We start from the raw sequence: 21177 nt of genomic DNA, 5'->3' as shown, positions 1-21177 counted from the left end.
GCAATACTTACTCTTTGGGGACTGTCCCTCTTAGAATCCAATTATTATGTAGGAAACAGAAGCTAAAAAAGGGGTCACATATGAGTGCTGTGGTCCTTAGCCCAGCTGAGCACTCGGCTGACACTCAGCCTCAACTGCCTATCATGTCCATTAGCCATCTTGCTGACCCTGCCCAGGCACGCCTTCAGATGACTGCAGCCCCAGCATGGAATGGCAAGACAAAAATCACATTTATGGATAATCGGCAACAGATAGTGGAGAAGATACAGAAGCGTAAAAGTATAGGGCGAGAAGCTTATGAGACCCTAATAGGGTAGCTCAGGGAAACTAATACATTCCCTACTATTTAGCAGAACATTCCAAAGCTTCCAAGCTCTAAGCTCTGAGCCACATCCTTCTCTGGAGAAATGAGACAAGAAAAAAACAAGGAGTAGCTTTGACAGGGGAAGATTTTCCTGGGCATACAAATTTTGAAGATCAGTGAGAAATGTATAATTTACAAAACCTGCACTCTACTGGGTTGAAATGCAGTGTAATTAAGTCAGAACAATTGAGATCTAGAAGAAGCCTACTGGTGACTGTCTGATTCTTATTATCTCATTTAAACAAGACCCAATATATAAGCATTACTCTTCTTAAGTGAATTTGAAAGTCATTTTTCTAATTATAGGAACATCCTTCAAGTAAAATAATAATTCCTCAAATGTATTTAATGTATGAATTTTGCTGTAGAAGTTCAGTTTATAAATAATTCTTCAGGGGCATACCCACTGCATAAAACAAAGGATAACCCAAGACATAAATAAGTGTTTTAGAAATGACAGTGTTCTTATTATAAAAAGTTTTCCAATCAAAGATTTTTGACAGAAACAATCAATGGAGGGCATTTCTACCACAAAAAGCATTTCACGGTAAGATAATCACAATTAATCTGTAGGGTCCTGAAGTCTCAGTGTTGTCATATGTTGGATCTGATTTTCAACCCAAATTGAAAATCATACAATCTTCCTTCCTGTCAAGGCAGCATCTGGGGTTTAAATTGTCTGTTAGTGAGACTTAAGAATGTGGTATCGGAGGACCTGTCAGATTCAAAAACAAACCCAGGACTATTCTGGCAAATGAGAAATGTTTTTATGACATGCACAAGTTAGGAAAACTGTCAAAAGGCAGGCTTGCAGGGCATTTGGCAGGCCTCTTGCAAATTATACACGTTGCTGGGAAGAATGACCCCCTCTCCCAGGTCAGAATTGCAAATCAGAAGCCAAGACAAACCCTACACCCACATTTCCCTCTCATTTGCTAGTGAGAAATGATCACTCACTCAAGAACAAAAGAAGTACCCCAATGCACCGGGCAATCAAACGACTCAGACCAATCAGCTTATTGATTTATTTATTGCATGGAGACGGTGGGTGCAGAATGTAAAACCTAATGTTCCAAGTCTCTAACACACTAATGTTCTAAGTGGATGTTCTGAGCTGGGGATGAAAGGAGGGTGGGGTGGGGAGCAAGGAAAGGCAGTCTAATTAAAACTCCAGGCAAACATCCCTATAATCATCAATCATTCTTCCTCTCCTGCCCCCAGTTAGACACAGCTGCCTCTGCTCAACCTTGACTCCTGCAGCGTACCCAAGCAGCCCTGTGGAGCACCAACGGGGAGTGAAGAACATTCACAAAGCACAGGTGGGAGGCAGGACAAGAGCAGAGGTGCACAGGACAGGCAGGGGTGATCTCTGCAGGGGCACAGCGCAGGAGACCAGCAAACCCAGACTGGCAACTTGGTTTAGGGAAAGGCAAAGGGGCAGGTGGGCGTGGGTTTGGAGGGCGTTCCCAGGGCACATTTAAGAGGTTCTGGAACAGGTCACTGAAAACATCCAACAGCCTTCCAGCATGTTCAGGAGTTGCCGAGAAGAAATTCTGAGCTAAACCTTACATCTGAGTTTGGAGCTCTCTAGAGAAGGCCCTGTTTATTCAAAGACAGACTCGGTGAGCTTGACAGGCCAGGGAGATCAAAGCAAAAGTGAGGTTTCTGACCTTTTCTCTTTACTGTTCCCCATTATGTGCTCCTTAAAGAAGTGCTTATGGTGAAATCTTGAACTAAACAAAACAAACTCCAAAGTGAAAATCACTCTCTGCTACTCTAAACACTAACCATTTCTAGGCTCAAAACAATTAGAAAAACCTCAGTCATTCCTGCAACAATTGCTAGGCACTGTTCTGGGAGCTGAGGTGTCACAGTAGAACAACAGCTTCAGAAAGGGCTGGAGACTAGGGGACTAGAGCCTGTTGGGGACTATGAGATAGGAAATCGTGGGAGGGGCATCCAACTCAGGCTCAAGGGTAAGGGAGTCTTCAAAGATGTGACACCTGAGAATTGAAGGATTAGTTCAAATTAACCAGCAGAGCTCTGCAGCATGGAGATAATTCTGAGCAGAAGTAACAACACATGCAAATGTCCTGAGGCACAAGAATCTGACTCCAGTGGAAGTGAAAACCATTCAGAAACCTCTGGATTACTCATATTTTGGATTATCTTCTCCCTTGCTCACCTTTAGCAATGAGTGTTACCTGTATATTTTGTAATCCTTTGAGGGAAGACCCTGGTCCCCTCATGTGGCAGGAAGCTCACCTATGTACCTACCATCCTCTCTATACTGAGAGTGGCCAACACGGAATTCTTGAGTAGCTGTCTAAAGCTCTGGCTCTGACAAAGCTCTGGCTTTGTTGGGGGTAGACACAGGGTGCGGGGGGCTTTTAGGGAGGTACTGAGAACACAGGGTGCACTGAGGGCTGCTCTTCTCTGCCTACCCCACCTCTTTTATACCTTGTCCCCAGGACATCAGGAAGTCCTTTGCCCCCAAGTCATTTCAAGAGGCCTTTTGTTCACTTTCCCAGGATGGCAAAATGCAACTTCAGAAATCCTGGCAAAGTAAAGGGAGGCTCTGAGGAAGAGGCAATCTGTCTCCTGGCCCTAGGAAGCACTCTGCTGGTGGGACATAGAAAGGGGACTGGATCAATCTTGGCAGACCAGTCCTGGCAGAATGTGCCCATGCACTGGACCAGAGCGTTCAGGAAGACAGTGACGAGGATGTCACCTCCATTCATCATACATGCTAGATAGACATGAAGATAGGACCCAAATTCAACTAAGACACAAAGAGAATGTTCCCGAATCTGCTCCTTCCTGGAACCGATCTATTAGGTTTTCCAAGAACTTGACCAACCATTCTCCCAACATGAGTTTTCCGGGCAGACAGGCTGGCTGTGAGCCCAGCTCCACCTTGCTAGGGGCTTTTGCTGGCCCCTCTCCACCCTCCAGTCGCACTAGGGCTCTTAGGGTGCCACCAAGGCTGGCTTTCCTCAGAGGCTTCCTAGCACACCTTCCAGACCCCATCCTGCTCCTCAGCCTGGATAACTCCTGTTCATTCTTTGACTACATCCAAATTTCCTCCCTGATCCCTTGGCTGGAGAAGCTTCCTACCATGTGGGCCCTTTTCACCATTTCCCTTTGGAAACATCTATGATACCTGTAAATGGGCGTCCCCAGCTCTGTCTCTGGCACATGGCAGCCACTCAGTGGTTGTGGAGTCCAGAAACAATGGGCGACTTAGGAAACCTCTCCCAGCTTTGAATCACTCAGCTATCAAACATGGGTAAAAATACCTACTTTAGAGCTCTTGTAAGGTTTACATGAAAAAAGGTAAAGCACTTAGTACTGTTCTTGGAACATAGTGGGTGCCTCAAAAAACAGCTGCCGCCACAGAAGAACCATCCTCTTCACATCCCAGAGGATTACCAGTTTAAAATTACCATTTTAAAGGGAGGAAAGTGAGTTCCAGAGGTGTTCAGTGACTGCCTGTGACCCCATAAGCTTTCCCCAGACTGTGATGTGGCCTCCATACCAGGAGAGGCTACACAGTGCTCCCAGCGGGCTGCCCCCTGCATCCCCCTCCTCATGTGGCCTTCCCCCTGAATCCGTCATCTGTGAAACTGGTCTTGGACAGGCAGCACACTAGGTGATAGAAGAATAATCGAGCGGCAGAGCTTTGACCCTAAGGAACTATGGGCTAGAATTTCAGTTGTTCCTCCAAATGAGCCCTCTCCTCTTATGGTAATAGAGCCAGAAAAGAATGCAGACTACATCCCAGTTAGGTGTGGCCCTTTGTCCAAGTTCTGGTTAAGGGAGGAGAAGGGATGTGTGTGATTCATGAAAATACACTTAAAGCGGGAGGATCACCAGCTGCTCTTCTGCTTCCCACTTTCCTGCTGACAGGAAGAAGGATGTGGGCTATCCTGGACCAGAAGGCCCAGGGCAATGATCTATTGAAAGGGAAGCAATACTGGGAGGAGCCTGGGTGCCTGACACAGGAAGTTGCCACGCCCACTCCCTTATACCTGGACTGCTATATGGAAGAATAAACTCCAGTCGTGTGTAAGCATCTATTATTTTGAGCTTTAGTTAGAACAGCTGAACCCAGGTCCTAGCTGATGTGGGAGTCCGTGATCTGGCAGGGCAGCATAATATATTGGGCTCCATGGCAAGGTGCTTGCATAAGGTGAGAAGGTGTGGGCTTCCAGATGTCTGGGGGACCAGGTGGTAAAGTGTTGACAGAGTCTCAGACAGAACATTCAAAGCAAGAGCTACAATGACTTCGCCTGGGCGCCTTGGCAGATCCACCCGCTTCCCTGCCCAACCCTGACCAGAGAGCCTGGATTGCTGAGGATTCACTGTGCCAGGCTCCAAGCACCCAATCTGCCTCACCCAAAGGTATTGAAGTCCAGCCTTTCAAGTTTTTTTGAGGAAGACTTAATAACTCTCCCATGCATATTTGGGGCTATTTCCCTGAATAGTAGGTAAGCAAAGTTCTGACATCTTGTAAATGTTGCTTTCTCTTATCTGCAGTCAAGCTACAAAGCCCTTCTTCTTATCCTCAATGCAAAAACCAAATGCTGTTGGCAGTCTCTGACCTCTGTTTCATCTGCTACCATGTACAGATGTGAGAACACACATCAAAGACAGACAGACACAGTGGAAGTCTTGTCAACTCGCCTTCCTGTCTGAGTTGTGAAAACATGCTAATAGGGATAAAGCTTCAGCTCTAAGCTCCGGGGCTTATCTGATTGTGTTGGGGCATTGTGTGCTTAGCCCACAATGTTGTATTGGATTTCTTATGCCAATGAAGAAAGCATGGACTGGAAATGCAGAGGTGGCCTTGGCTCCAGGGACAGGCCTGCATTTCTTCCCACTTCTCAGAGGGTTTATCTACTTCTAGAAAAGTTTATTTTCATTTTATGTAGGAGAGCTCAGAGATGGTAAAAACAGTTTTTCTCTTTTGAGGTTTGTACAGAAGAAAGCAGTAGTTATGTCTGTCTTCAGACCACCTCCATACCAGAGTTGGGTCTCTGGAGTGTGTCACATGGGTATCTGATCAGTGACACTATCATGAGAACCTTGAAGTCATAGGCCTGGTCTTAAGGAAACTGCTTCTGAGTTTGTCTCTCCCAGGAAGCTATCAGACTCAAGTTCCCATAGGTGGGTTGTGTCTCACCATCTCTCTGCACACACTCCAATGCAGCTCAACCACTTGGCCACAACTACTATGGACCAGGCAGTGCCCCAGAAATTCAGGAGGACAAAAATGGAACATACGAGGTTGTCTATATTCAAGAGGCTCATAATATAAGACGATGAAACTCATGTATATGTGTAACACTAAAGATAAAATAAAACAATAAAATAATGCAATACTCAGATGTTGGGGAGGTTGGGCTAGGCAGAACTATGGAAATTTCTTGAACATGAGGAGGCAGCTGACCGTACAGGGTAAGGCAAGAGAATTAGATACACACAAAAGTTGCAGATGATATTTTCCAAACAGCAGGGAAAAAATACCAAATATTTGGGAATGAAGAGCCAGCTTCTGCTATGTTCACTTTTTTTTTTATCAGCTCAACTCCTATGTAGTCTTATTTACACTGATTGCCTACTCTTACTGTTGCCAATGGTTGATTTGAATTATTGTCCCTACTCCCACTATTTCCTCCCATGGGAGGGCAGCTCTAGCTGCATCTTGCCCTTAACTGTCCTCTTCTGTTCATCTGATTGATATGCTTGGAAGGAAAATATTCTCCTGTGTGTGGGTCAGACCCTTGTTCTCCCCTCAGGGACCCACTACCTGCAGGAAGCATGCTCTCTGTGCCTCCAATGCCTAATATTTATGGGTAAGACCCACTTCAGGGTACGTCAGCACCACAAGGTGGGCCTCGCTACTGGGAATCCTTCTTAGATATAGACATAAAGCATCATCTCTAATATTAGATCTGGAAAAGAGGATGGGCCCATACCTGTGTAACTTATTGTTCCTATCTTGGTTCAGAACTCTGGGGAGATGGATACAAGTTACTAAGCATGCCTGAGGCTAGCACCTGCCCTCTTCATTTCTCCAGTCACCCAACTCTTCTCCTGACCTTCATAGTCTACTACCTCTGCTCTCCCCACGGTCTACGTAAGTCCTCTGATCACCCTAAAAGGCAATTTTTATCCTCAATGTAGTGAAGAGCTGTGGTTCTAGTATGTATGTATGTATGTGATTTAGCAGTTTCTAAAACTTTGAATCGAATGTCTTAGAAGACCATAAAATAGAACTGTCTTGCAATCCGTGATACCTTCTATTTTGTTAAATGTAGTTCTGTGATATTTGCAAATGCCCACAGCCTCCCCCCACCACACCTTGGCTGCTTTGCTTTCCTTCTTGGCTCCTGCTTTCCTGTTCTCTGTCCCTCTTCAGTCAGTCCCTCTCAGACTCCAACTAGTATACCTCGGGCTCTGCTCTGGACCTTATTCCTTTTTACCCTCCCCTAGGTCCTTGGGTGTTTCCATCCTCTCCCCCGTTTCCAATTGCAAACTGGACTTTGTTTATCCCCACATTTATACTTCAAGCCTTGATCTCTCTTCTAAGTCCAGAATTTTCCCACATTGACTCAGTGAAAACCCCCAGATCTGATGCTGGAATTGGTCTCTTTCTGGGAAATCCTGCCTGCCCTCCAGAGCCGCCCACCCCAGTGAATTCTTTGCTCCATCTTGCCCTTCTTCAAAGACAATATGTGACTAAGTTCAGTTATTTGACCTAAGAAACATCTCTCGAATCTGTCCAATTTTCCGCTGTTGTGAAGTCAGGTCAGACCACTCTCATCTCTCAGCATCCTCCTTGCTGGTCTTCCTGCCTCTCATCTTGGCTGACCCATTTTCCAAACTACCAGGATGATTTTTCTAAACACAAATGCAATTCTGTCTTTTTCTCCTTTGAAATTTTCACTGGCTCTCTGCTGCCATCCATCCAAATCCTGAACAAAGTTCAAGGCCTTGTCCGCCCGCTTCAGGATGCTGGGCCTCGAGTATGTTGACTACTTTTCATTCCCAGACGTGTCTCCTAAACCTTCATAGATGCTGTCCCCTCTCCCTGGAACACTCATTCTGTAATCTCCTCTCCCAACCCCCTACAGTCCCTGCTGCACCTGGAGGAACTCAACTCAGACATTCCCTGTCTTCCCATGGCTGGGCCAGAGAAGAGGCCTGACTATAAATCCCAATAGCACCCTACTCCCACTCCTATTATAACCCTTGGAACCATAGCACATTCATTTCTTTGGTAAGAAGGTTCACTCCATGAGATGGGTCTGTGTAGTTCACTCCTGTATCCCCAACTCCTGAACACCACATCTGGCACGATTATGGAGCTATCAGTGAACAAATAGGACCAAGTGACACAGAATAAGGAGGGCTAGGATACAAAAGACCCAGAATGCATGAAGCTGCATGACTTTGAGGGGAAGACTGGTCCCCAATCTAAGTGTAAGAACCCAGGTAACCTCAGGTACCTACATAGGCAGCCTGACCCAAAAGAAAAGAATTTGCTGACTTGCTCAGGAATGCTCCCTTAATTCACTGTAATTTGCTTTAATGCCAAGATGTGGTTTACAGGTAAATTTAAGAATAAATAAAATGCATGTAAGAAATTACCCTATGATAATAATTGCTCTTCTAAAGTGTTAATACTTCATCTAAAAATGGGTCACCAGTCTTCCTTGAGGGGACCTTACTGAGCATGAGCCAAAGGCTGGCATCTCTAGCTTAATGGGGGCTCACAGCTAAATGGTGAAGCTAAAACAGTGATTGGGAAAAAGCATGACAGTTCTCCTTCTATTCTTCACGACTGCAATTAGATAAAATTAAATTAGCCCAATGTCTCTCCACCAAGCAGATTATAAATTTTCCACTGGCAGCAGGTGAAAGTTTTCTAAGATCCCTGCAGATGAGAGCTGAAAATTGTCTTTATCTTCCCCCTTCTGGTTATTTATAAAAGAATATGACATGCATTGCAGAAAAGAATTGAAATATATTAGAAAATAAAAATTATTGAGTCTACCATTCAGAAAGTGTTCATATTTTGATAAATCTTTTCTTCCAAGCATATATGCATTTTATGTAGTTGAGGTTATTATATAGTCATATAATCTGACTTTTCCCCATTTAAGATTATATTTGAAACATTTTTCATGTCAATAAAACTTCCTATCATTATAATAAATGCCTTATAATTTATTATTCCACCAATTTCTCTGTCTGGACACTAAATGTTTAAGAATTTCCTTTAGAAAGGAATGACAGATATAACTTCCAGTGCCTTCAGGGACTGTACACCAGTTTTTTAAATTGCTCAAGCAAAAGCAGAATTAAGAAAGAGAACCTAGTCTCCGCCCCAATCTTAATCAGATAATGTGTGCATTACCTAATAGAAGTATTTTTGTGTTTTTGAAGTTCTAGATTTTTCATGCTATCACTCCTCGCTAGGAGTGTAGATTTAATATAATTGCTTTGGTTGATGGAACAGATTTATGAATATTAATGCTTGGTTGGAGTGTGCAGAGAGACATGCCAGCGTATCCTTCTTTCCCTCTGCCAAGTGCAAGCTCATGTGCTGAGTGGCAGTAACATCCATCCAGAAACTTCACCAGGTCCTGGGTGGAATGTAGAGCAAGGGAGCGCAGTGAGGGTAGGCAGTGGGGATCCCTCTTCTCCCCTACCCCAACTCACAAGAGTCTTGGGAAGCATCTCCAGGAAGGATTTAGCTTCCCTATCTCTAAAGTCATGAGGGTTTACACAAAGCTGTTGTGGTTGTTTAAAATCTTTGTTAGTTAAGCCATTCTATCTTCACTGTCTGGCCATCCTCCTTTCCAAGAACATTGAAGGGAGGGTTAGATCGTACATGGAAAATTAATGCCGTTTATTTTCTGTCTAGATCAGTAAATAACAAAAGACATCTATTCAAAAAATGAAATATCATTCTTTTCCTAGTACTGAGGATTGAATCCAGGGCCTTGCACGTGGTAGGCAAGTGCTCTATCAATAAGCTACACCCCAACCCTAAATATCATTCTTTTAAATTATGTCTTTTAACCAAAAGCATCTTAGAAAACTTGAAATAATGCTGACTTTCTCAAAGTCTATTTGAAAAGTTAAATTTTCTCATTTTGAAACTAGCATATGCTCTTTTAAATAGACTTGAAAAACAGAAAAATATTAAAAAAAGAAAATTAAAATTTCCTACAGCCTCACAAAGAAGATATCCAGTATAACATGGTGGTAAAGATGTTGATGGGCTTTCATCCATGAAAGTTTTCCCCCCAACATAAGTGAGACCATATTGCATTTTATACTTCATTGATCAGAAGAATTTCTAATTACTGCGTAACATTCCTTGTGAGCATTTGATTGGCTGCATGCCCATTAAAAATCCTCTGAAAAAAACTGATCATTTAGGGGGAAAAAAATGATATGTCCATCTTTGGTCCCTGCCTCCCCCCCATTTCTATTTCCTATTCTTTCCATGGATTTCTCAATCTGTCATGAGCTCTGACTCCTTTTCCTGGTTCAGAGCCATCTTTCTGAGTGATGCTGGACCCTCCACTTGGATGTCCTACAGACTTTTAGATGCTACAAGCCAAACAATCTTATTGACTCTCACACAGCCTCTTCCTGCCGACTTAACCTTCTATGCCAATACCTCCCTTTCCTCCAGTAAATACTTACCCAGACATCAGAATCACCTCTCCTCCATTTGCTCCCCACATCCTAGTATTTAAAACCCTACAGACTTCTCCCTGGTGATTTTTTTTTATCCATCTGTCCCTCCAACAAATATTAGCAGATTTAGCAAAAATAGTATGTCTAGTTAAAATTGAATTTCAGTGAGTGAATAATTTCCCTCAAAAACATATCTTGTTTGTGTTTGGGAAAAACTTATGCTAATAAGGACTTCCCATTTATATGAATTCAAATTCCCCTGGCCATTCTGTACTGTACTTGGGAGCCCCTCCATCCCCACTTTCCTTGTCTACATACATGTAATATGCTTTATTATACCTCCTATCATAAGACAAAGGTACCAGACGCCTCCCCCGCATCTCCCTCTCTCTTTACAAATCATAGTGCTAACTGTGGCATACCTCCCTCTCTCATTACCTTTGGTGGTCTCCACGGCCTGCTCCTCATGCTGACATTCAGAGCCATCCACAGATGAGCCCTGACATGCCTGCTGTTCCCATAATTTACTGCTTCCCTGCATAATTCTTGGCTCCAGCTCAAGTGCTGATCTTGTAGATTAGGTAACCCACCCCACATTTTCCTTCCCCTGATCTGTTATGTACCCTCCTTGCCATTTAGAAAACCCTCATCACCTGGTATATAGATCATGAGGAAGTTTATCCTACCATTTGATAGGTCTAGGAAAGTTGAAAATTGTCAGCTTCATGCTGTTTAAGCTAAAGTAATAAAAGGTCCCCTGCCTGGAGCGCCTTGCCTTCCCCATTCATCATCCCACTCCATCCCACAACAAATATCAAGTACCGACTGCCTAAAGCAATGCTTCTCAAAGTGTGGTCCTCAAACCACAGGTGTGGAATCACGTTTAAGTCTTCTTGGCACTGTAGTCTCTGAGGCTACAGCACTACAAAATGAGAATCTACAGGGAACAGCTGGGACTCGGTATTGCGAACATGCTTCCCAGATGAGTCCTGTACTCACTGAAGCTGAGAATCCCTGGCTCCATTGAGAATTGGCTCAGTCTAGTCAGCCAACACTGGTCCCTGATCATGTCCTGCACATTCCCATCCTGATGCCTCTAGAGGCTTGGCTGCTCTGGCCACATCAAGACTCAGCCCATCAAACTCCTCGTGGGCAACCCACACCCTGCTCAACTTCTACCTCCTCCATGAACATTTCCCTGATCACTAGGAAGTATACAGATAGAGGTACTGTGCTGCTTATGGTCACTAACCATGCATTGGTCTCACTCAATTTGACAGAACATTCCCCCAAGACTAAGATGTCTTTCTGTATTCCCAAAGAAACTAACACTATGATATGTTAATTTCATATATTAAAACTTCCTAATTTCCAGATAAATAGATGCTGCATTAATATCCAAACAAAGTCAACAGCCCAAAGAAGCTAACTGTCAAGCAAAGATGAGTGCCCTCCAATGTAGTAACTGTGAGAAGGACATACTCCTGTATGTTTAGGAAGGATGTACTTGTAAATTCTAACCATGACAGGATTTCAGATAGGACTTGTGTCATATAAGTCAGTCTCGCCCATTAACCTTCCCCCTATGGTCATTCCTGCCCCACTCCAAGGCTGTGATTAGGCTTTGGCTCATCTAGAAATTGACCTGTCTCTAGGCAACAGTTATGCCTGGATCTGTTTCAAAAAGACACTGCAAATTCCTCCTTCCTTCCCCTTCCACCCCATCCCTCCTCCTCCTCCTCCCCTTTTGACTCTCCAATCCCCTTCTAAATCCTGCAGATTCTCCTTCTCCCAATACCTCTGGACTTTGACTCTCCTACTCATCTCCCTTCTACCACTCACTCTGGGCTCACCCTTTCTTCTGAGCCTTCCAGCTCTTCTCCATGCCTCTGCATTTGTGGAACCCAAATCCTCATGTCACTCACCTGCTTAAAGTTCTCTCTGGGTCCCTCATCCTCACAGGATCAAGTTCAAACTTGTTATGGTTATGTGCTAAAGGCTTAGTTACCAGCCTGTGGCACTATTAGGAGGTGGTGCCACCTTTAGATAGTGGGGTCTAGTTGGAAGGAGGAGGTCACTGAGGTGCAAATTTGAAGGGTGTATTTTTTCCCTGGTCCCTAATCTGTTTCCTAGCTATCATGAGGCAAGCAGTTTTTCTCCACCATGCATATCTCCAACATGATGTTCTACCTCACCATAAGCTCACAGGCATGGGATCAATCAACCCTTGACTAAAACCCGAACCCATGAGCCAAAATAAATCTTTCCTCCTTTAAGTTGTTTTTCTCAGCTTTCTGTTGCTATGACAAAATACCTAACACAAGACTCTTACTTTGACCCATGGAGCCAATCACAGTCCAGCCTGTGTCTCCCAATTCCACTTCATTCAGTAAACAGTCCCTGGTACCTACTATGTGCTGGACCCTGTGATAAATGCCAGAGATATGAAATCAAAGGGACTTGAACTCACAGAACAGAGATATGAATAATGCAAACAGATGCAGTATGATAGGCTCAGTAGAAACACAGAAGGACTTGAGACTCTTAACCAAACTAGTGGTTCACTTTTTCAAGGCTATGACTAAATCTCAAGTCTAGTCCAGGCCTCTTTCTACTACTTGATGCAGCCTGGCCAAAAGACTTCCGACTTCCCAACAGAATGAAAGCAAAATGAAAAAACATAGGATAGGAAAGGTAGCAGAATACAACAGTTACTATTATGGTATTATGTAAAAATGTGGATGTGTAACCGATGTGATTCTGCAATCTTTGTAATGTTTTGAATAACCAATAAAAAATAAAAGAAAAAAAAGAAAAAAAGAAAAGAAAAAACAAGACACAGGATGACCCAGGAACAAAATGCAAATTAAGTACTAAAATGCAAAACCCATCAGTTACAATGAAGTGTGATTTTATAAATACGACACTTACAGGTTGGAAACACAGTGAGATAAGCACCACCCTGAGGCTGATCTCTGACTCATCTATGCTGGTCAAGGAACCGAACACCAAGACAAGAATCTACATGTAGAAGCCAACAGCACTTTTGGGTAGGGACAAAATGATACTTACGTCTTTTTATTCTAACATCTTTAAAGATTCAGAAGAAATCTACCTCTCAAGAATCTAATAAATAGAATGGGCATATTAAAGTGTGAATTTATTTCAAGGAGTCAAGAAACTAAGTTTGAGAGACTGCTAAGTAATTTCTAAGAAAATTCTAAAAGGAGATTAGGGGAGGGTGTCATATCAAATATAAGGCAGAGAGAAGAACAGAGGGAAAGATTTCTAGAATATTCTGTTGTCAGAAGGCAGCATGGCTTTCAATGCAAAAAAGATGTTGTCTAGGTTTGTGGGACTATGTTTTTAAATTGTGGATTTTGATCATTTCAAGAAAGCAATTTAGTAAGTCATGATGTTCATTTTACAAAAATAATAGAGCTGGGTGAAATGGCATATGCCTGTAATACCAGTGGCTAGGGAGGATGAGGAAGGAGGATTTCCAGTTCGAGTCCAGCCTCAGCAACTTAATGAGGTCCTAAGCAACTTATTTGACAGCCTGTCTCAAAAAATAAAGGGCTGCCTGTGTGGCTTAGTGGTTTAATGCCCCTGGGTTCGATCCCCAGTACCATGAAAAAATAAATAAATAAAATAAAAAATGAAAGAATAAGCAACTAATAAAAAACACCATGTTGCATTTCATACAGTGAAAGAAATACTAAATTCTATGTAACACTGTGTATACACATGTATTAGTTTGCAACATCATGCACATTTCATGTGGTAGGTTGCAATCATGAAAAGTCTAGAAGACTTTCATTAGCAAAGGTTCTATTTTTAACACATACTAAATACACTCAGTTATGAGTACTGACCTTTTCTTCATTCTTGGAGTCAGTGCTAAAATTAATCAGAGAATGGGGGTGGAATATTGGAACTGGAAAGAGGAAGCAAATTAGCAGAATGTAAATGAGTCAACTGATAACAAGAGACCAGAGAGCAAAAGAATGAGATAGATGAGCTCTGGATATTTTTCTAAAGTCTCTGGCTTGTGATAAAGATTCCCTGGATATTATCCTTCCTCACTGGAGCACGGGTATATCGCAGCTGCTCAATGAGCATTTGTTCAATGAGCCCCTAGAAGCACTTGCATTTTCTCTGTGGCAATACTTGTCACAGAGTGATTGCTGTCCTTTAAATGTCTGTCCCCTCCATGACAGCAGTTCTTAGAAGGCTGGGGCAATGTTTAGGCCACTGCTGTCACCCTCACCCCCACATGAAAGTACCTGATGTAAAGCAGGTGTTCAATTAGGTTTGTTAGATTGAACTGAAGGGCATCAAAGGACCATAAATACCTAGTTCCAACACCCATTTGATGTTTGAACCCCTTTGCAAGAACAAACTGATTTTGGCTCATTGAGCAAAAGTTATTCTGTTGGGGGTGGTAGGCACACGCCTGTAATCCCAGTGGCTCAGGAGGCTGAGGCAGGAAGATTGCAAGTTCAAAGCCAGCCTCAACAATTTAAGAGAAGCCCTAAGCAACTTAGCGAGACCCAGTCTCAAAAAATAAAAAAGGGCTGTGGATGTGGCTCAGTGGTAAAAGCACTCCTGGGTTCAATCCCCAATATAGAAAAAAGTTCTGCTGAGAGCAAAACAATATCAAAACTCTAATTTTCTAGGGAGCAAACAGCTTGGGCTCTCTTATGCTTCTTGACTCCGAGGAAAGGCTAATTCAAGGACTTGTCATGTCCTTTTACAGAATAAGGACCTCTTAACAGATTATTCAGGATATAAAATCTTGGACCTAATTTTAGGACCCAAAACCTGGCTGCCAGGGAACATAGGAGGTGCCTTTTCTAGTCTGGACAGCTTGAGGGCAGCAAACACTGTGAATCCAAAGCCGAAGAGCTATTTGAGTTCCCAACCACATTGCCACTACGAGCAGGCAGATGCCAGGAGGGTCTGGATTTGGAGAAGCAGTCAATGGACCAGGTCAGCCAGACTGAGGGGAAGCGAGGACGGGTAGGAAGTATCATTTGCTTCCTCACCTCTGTTCAGTTCCAAACCTCCTTGCTAGAGTCTAGGTGTCCGAATCAATTCCTAACAGAGCAAGTGTTTAGGATGGGTTGTTAAGGATGATCAGAGTATATTAGGTAGATGGTGCTGGTCTCAGGCTGGATTCCTTGGAAAGGCACATGGTGAGTTATCAGCGCAGAAATGAAAGATGCCCTGCACCAAGCGTTAAATTCAAATTCAAAGGATTGCTCTTAGTCACTAGTCTTTCTCAGCCAGGTAAACATCCTGACAGCTGTTACCAATACAAAAATTAAAAAAGTTCTATCAAGGGTATGGACGGGTATTAAAGGTGGAGATAAAAGCTCTTTCCCTTCAGATACACCAAAGCAAAGTCTTTAACCTTTCCGAGTCCTGTTCCTTATGCTCTATCAAACCTCACTTTTCTGTGACAAGGCAAGGAGCAGAGTATCTGGTCCGCAGGTCAATGGATATCACAGAACCCAGAACACTTAGCAAACAGGCTCAGTCTCCAGGCCCCTCCCAGAAGCTACTCCAGTCTCCCTCTGACCATCTGCCAGCATATGCTGAAGGAATATAAATCATCCTGGGTTTACCCTGAATCAAATGGAATCAAGAGGGCAAGCTGGCTTGGTGCCCAGGGAGAGAGAAAGAGGCTGCAGATTGTATACTCCAGCTCCAAGCAGAAATAAAGTTTGGGAATTTTTTTTTTTTTTTTTTTTTTTGCACACTAGGGATTGAATCCAACAGTGCTTAACCACTGAGCTATGTCCCCAGTCCTTTTTAGAGAAATGTCTCACTAAGTTGCTTAGGGCCTCACTAAGTTGCTGAAGCTCGACTTGAACTTGTGATCCTTCTGTCTCAGGCTCTCGAGTTTCTAGGATTCCAGGCATGTGCCACCATGTCCAGCTTCAGTTTGGACCTTTTAAGCAAATATTTCTATCTGTCTCTATATAGTTTGTATCTCAATAAAACTAGTTTCTAGGGAGCAAATAGCTTGGGACTTCAGTGTAACTCAATCTCTCCCTGCCTTAGTTTCCAGAGAGATCATATATCAAAGATAAAACATGTGCTTATAATATCTAGCATTGCCTGGCAACATCAAGGGCCAGAACATGATGTTAATTATCATTAGGATTATGGCACAAAATGGGTAAGAGCAGAGGTATGTTATATGGGGACAAGGTGACGGTCGAGTCAGAGGACGCCACGGGCCCCATCAGCCATGAGGAGATTTCCTTAACCTCTCTGAACTTTAATGTCTCATCTACAAAATGAGGAAAATAAAGCCATTTTATAGGGTTACCGGGAGGATTACATGAGAATCTGTATGTAAGCTGTTTGGTACAGAGTAGATGCCCACAAACGATGGCTATTATGATGATGGTGATGGCTTGTTTCCCTCAGAGGGACAGAACCCCAAGAAAAACGTGAGTTCCTGCCGAGTTCCTCGAAAGCCACTGATGTTCAGTGTCCCAAATATCAACATGTCCCTCCTGTCCCTGCTCTTTCTTTCATGTTCCCTATCACTGTGTATGGTGTTCCAGCTTCCCTATTCTCCAAGTGAGAAATTCTACAGTCCTCTCGACTGCTCTGTCTCCCCCAACAACAAATCTATCTCCAGGCTCTATTGATTCTACTTGTTAAATATCCCAATTCCATCTGCTTCTCTCCATCTGCCTGTTACCATCCTAGTTCAGGCCACCATCAACTTGTCCCTAGATAACATGCCTACCCAACCTGGTCTCCATGCCCCAGCCTCCCTCCTTCAATCCAATCTCCAAGCTTCAACTTCTGCCATCTTTCAAAAGACTAAATCTGACCGTGCCTTTCATCTTCCCTATTCTCATTGGCTTCCCCAGGTCACATCCAAGGCTCTTTATGTGGCTTCCAGAGCTGGATGTGGTCTGCCAGTGCTCCGCTCTCTCCAGCTTCGTATCTTCTCAGAGCCTCTCTCACTTTGGAAACACTGAGTAACTAGCAGTTCCCATAATGAATCTGTGTCTCTGTCTCTAATAGATGTCTCTGTCATCCCCTCCTCTTAGACTATTCCTTCATTCCTTTTATTCTCTATGCTAACTAGTTCTCAATTTTTCGGTTTTTAACTTAGGTGTCCTTTCTTCCCTCTTGGATACTGGACTGGATACCCCTTTCAACGTATTGCAAATATCTGTTTGTTCATTTTTCTCCTAGACTGGGAGCCCCAAGGACAAAACCATTCTTGTCATTGAATACCCCAACTGCCTCAGACAGCACTGGCACAAAACAGGCACTTAAACATTTGTTGGAGGCTGCATCAATTGGCCCTGCTCTGTGGAGCAACCTCTGGTTGAAGGTGACGATGACACTGAACTGTCCAGCGGCTAAGCCAATCTTGGGTACTAGAACCTGTCCATTCAGCAAGGGAAATGCCTACCTAGGATAGCCACCACCTCATCATCTTGAATCACCTCCAGAGAGCCAGAGACCACAAAGCAGAGGCTGTCAACACTCTCTCCAGCGTGGTAGATGAGGTCCCCTGGGGCACAGTGCACTGTCTGGAACTCCATAGCCAGTGCCCGCAGGCAGCCATCGCTGGCCAGTCGGAAGGCTGGGTGCTCCTTGAACACCTTGCGGTTCAGATGCACGCAGATGTCAGCCCTCATGTCCTTGGGGCAGATCTGCAGGACCTGGATGGGCACAGAAAGAAACAGTGTGAGGGTCCCCACTGCAACCTCCAGTTCACTTCCTTCAGCACCCCTGGGGCAGCAGCAACACCCCACAAAGCTCGACTTTACTCTTCTAGCCAAATCCTGCCCTGGCGGCGCTCTCATTCTGTGGGAAAGACAAGCAGAGTCTAAAATAATCTATGCTGACTGCTCAGGACACAGGTCTGAGGGTTGGGACTGGGAGTGTGCGGGACTCCATCCCTTCGCTAAGTCTTCGCTAAGGTGACATTGAAGCCAAAACTTGCAGATGTGAGTGAGCCACGTGGAAGAACAACATTCCAGCAGGATGGCAAACAGAATGGTTCTGAGGGGGCCTGAGCAGTAGCCATGGGGAGGGAAGGGGAGGGGAGGGGAGGGGAGGGGAGGGGAGGGGAGGGTGAGGAGAAGAGGCGCAGGAAGAACAGCAAGCTCCAGGGACTCTAGGTCAGGATTAGCCTTTGGTTTCATTCTGGCTTTGATGGGAGGAACACTGGAAAACATTTTAGCAGGGTGGCATGAGCTGACATATTTTAAGAGGAATACTGCAGCCACGGAGTGGGTTTAGAGAGCCCTGATTGTAGGGTGGAGACAGTGGAATCAAGGAATTTGTTTAGGTCACTCCTACAAACATCCCAGTATGAGGCTAGGGACCTGGGGAACTTTGTCAGTGGAGCCAAATTCAGGTTACATTCATAAATAAGTAAAAAAAAAAAAAATTAAATTGACATGTAACAAAACACACACACTTATAGGGTACAGCATGGTACTTTGATACATGTATACAATCAGTCTTGATCAAATCAGGGCAATCAACATACTGCAGTATTTATCATTTCTTTGTGTTGAGAACATTCAAAATACACTTAGTTCTTTTGAAATATATGGTAAATTTGTTGTTAGCAGGTACAAAATTACAGTTGGATAGAAGAAATAACTTCTAGTATTCCATAGCCCAGTGGGTTGATTATAGACTATAGAATATATTATGAATGTAGAACTGACATGATCTGCTGATGGACTAAATATGGGGTATTATTGAAAGAGATGCATAAAATAACATTTGTTGAACACTTACTGTGTACCAGGCATTGTTAAATACTTTAAAATTATTCACTTAATACCTATTTATTGAGCACCTTATGGTATAACAGGCATCATTTTTAGTTCTGAAGATGAGGCAGTGAAAAAGATATAGACAAAAATCCTAACCCTTTTGCAATTTACCATCTAGTAGGAGCAAATAGACAAATAATATCTAGTGGTGAGTACCAAAGAGAATAACAAAGAAGGAAAGGGAAAACAGATGAGGGACCCAAATTCATACTTTAAAAGTGTTGTGTGCAATAGCTAATGTGGTCTTCATATAAACCCCATGATATAATGTTATTGTGTCAGTTTTTCAGATGAAGAAACTGTTGCTCAGGGAAACGACATAACTTGCCCAGAGTTGTACAAGCAGGAAATAGGATAGGAGGGATCTCAAACCTGTTGGTCACATCTTAACAAACTCTTATACTAGGCAGCTACACAAGACAGCTGGGCTTGTAATTTTACTTGCAGCATTTTCAAGGAAAAATGGGAACTGTAAGGGGAAATATAGGTCTCATCTTCTCAAACAATGAAAACATTTTCAGCTTTTTCTAGAAAGAGAAATATTTCCCTGAACTAAATTTTTGTTAAGAAACCTCTGCATGGCCCCTTACATAGCAAGCATTCAGTAACACAATAGAACACCTTCAAGTGGACTTTTCCAGTGAATTCAGGAGTGGTTCTGAAATAATTGCTCCCACCCTAGTCTGTGAACACAGCATGGGGCCTACAATCAAACATTCAGTGAAAACTTTTCCTTGCAGTGCTGGGAACTTTTCTGCCCCTGCTTCTCTGCCTTAGCACAGGCCATTTGCTGAGCTCAAATACCACCTTGCTCTTGACAACTTTATTTCCTATTCACCCACCCACCGGGTCTCTGCGTGGAAGCTTAGCAGTGGGAAAAGGTCAGAGTCAAAATCCCGACTCCTTCCCCATCAAGTGACTTAACAGCTCTGTACCTCTGTTTTCTTGTAAAACACAGACTGGTAACATTGACTTGCAAAGGTTAAATAAAATCACATCTACCAGTACACAGCTCAGGGCAGCGTAGCCCCAGCAGGTGACTTAATGAACATCCCCTCCTTCTGGGTACCCGCTTTCTGGGAGTAGGGATGGAGGACTCACAAAGGCACACAGAACTCAGGCTGCCAAACCTTTGGCAGAGTGCTTGCTAAGTGCCTCGCTCTGTAAGGCTTATGAAAAACAAGGCTCCTGCAGAAGTGAAGATTTAATTTGGGTTTCTTCTTTCCAAGCAGATCACCAGAGAGCAGGGAGCAGGTGCATGTCATGTCAAAATGGTGCTCGGTAGTTCGGAACCAAGATTTATTCTGCAGGTGAGTTCACCTTTAAATATTTGGTTTCCTCTGACTTGGGCTTTGCTGGCAGAGGCTGCTAGCAAACAAGGCAAAGCATGGAGGCAATGTTTTATTCATGGGCTCTGATTCCAGACATGAGGAGGTGAGAGAATCTGGAGTGGAGGAACTACAGACTGCTGTAGCCTTCAGGCATCTCCATCTTCTCATCTACTAGCTCCACAGAGGGTGGACGGTCCACAACCCCACTGGCAATCCCCTCCCTACTGCTTATAGGAGGAGATACCCTCCTCTTCCACGAGAGCCTCAAAGGTCACAGAGATATGTCACCAAAGGCTTATAGCCTCCCCCAGCTGGGCAGGACTGGGTCAAGGTTAAGAGAGAAGATTTAGATTCAGGCAGATCTGGATCCAATCACAGCCTCAGCATTTGCTGGAAGCAATACTTAGCTTACTGAGTTTTCATTTTTGAACTTGTGTGTGGATGTTTTTTCCCCAGTACTGGGGACTGAAGCCAGGGATGTTCTACCACTGAGCTATATCCCCAGCATTTTTTGCTTTTCTTAAATTCAAGACAGGGTGCAAATTTCCCAGGCTAGTCTTGAAATTGTGATCCTCCCAAGTAGCTGGGGTTACAGATATGCACCCTGCACCTGGCTCCATCATGCATGAGAATTTTGCAAGGATTCCATGAGCTGTTGTATGGAAGGTCCCAGAATAAGCAAATGTTCAGTGCCCGAGTTGTCATTTTTGATGTTATTGTAGCAGCAACATCATGTCATCAGAGGGAGTCTTTGTAGTTCAGAAGTTTATAGCTTAAAGGACCTTAGAGGACATCTAGTTTCCAGGTATTATAGACAAGAAAACTGAGGTTCAGAAAGACAAGCATGTGCTCAAAGTCACCAGCTACTTACCACTAAAACCAGAGTGTTCCAGAACTACCACCCAACCCTGGTCATCCCTGGAAGAGG

General features: G+C 43.7%; 1 protein-coding gene across 2 annotated transcripts in view; it reads right to left on the bottom strand.

The window, feature by feature from the left end:
* The window catches only part of Kcnh1 (potassium voltage-gated channel subfamily H member 1), a 353609-nt gene that overhangs the window by 90540 nt on the left and 241892 nt on the right, over positions 1-21177 (bottom strand). For both annotated transcript variants that reach the window (XM_076831643.1, XM_076831644.1), the window contains exon 9: positions 17535-17787. In XM_076831643.1, the coding sequence (XP_076687758.1) occupies positions 17535-17787 (253 nt within the window). The remainder of the gene's footprint in view (positions 1-17534; positions 17788-21177) is intronic.

Source organism: Callospermophilus lateralis, chromosome 13 (genome assembly GCF_048772815.1).
Source record: "Callospermophilus lateralis isolate mCalLat2 chromosome 13, mCalLat2.hap1, whole genome shotgun sequence".
Lineage (NCBI taxonomy): Eukaryota > Metazoa > Chordata > Mammalia > Rodentia > Sciuridae > Callospermophilus > Callospermophilus lateralis.
The sequence above is the reverse complement of the archived record's forward strand: the minus strand, read 5'-3'. Positions and strand labels throughout refer to the sequence as shown.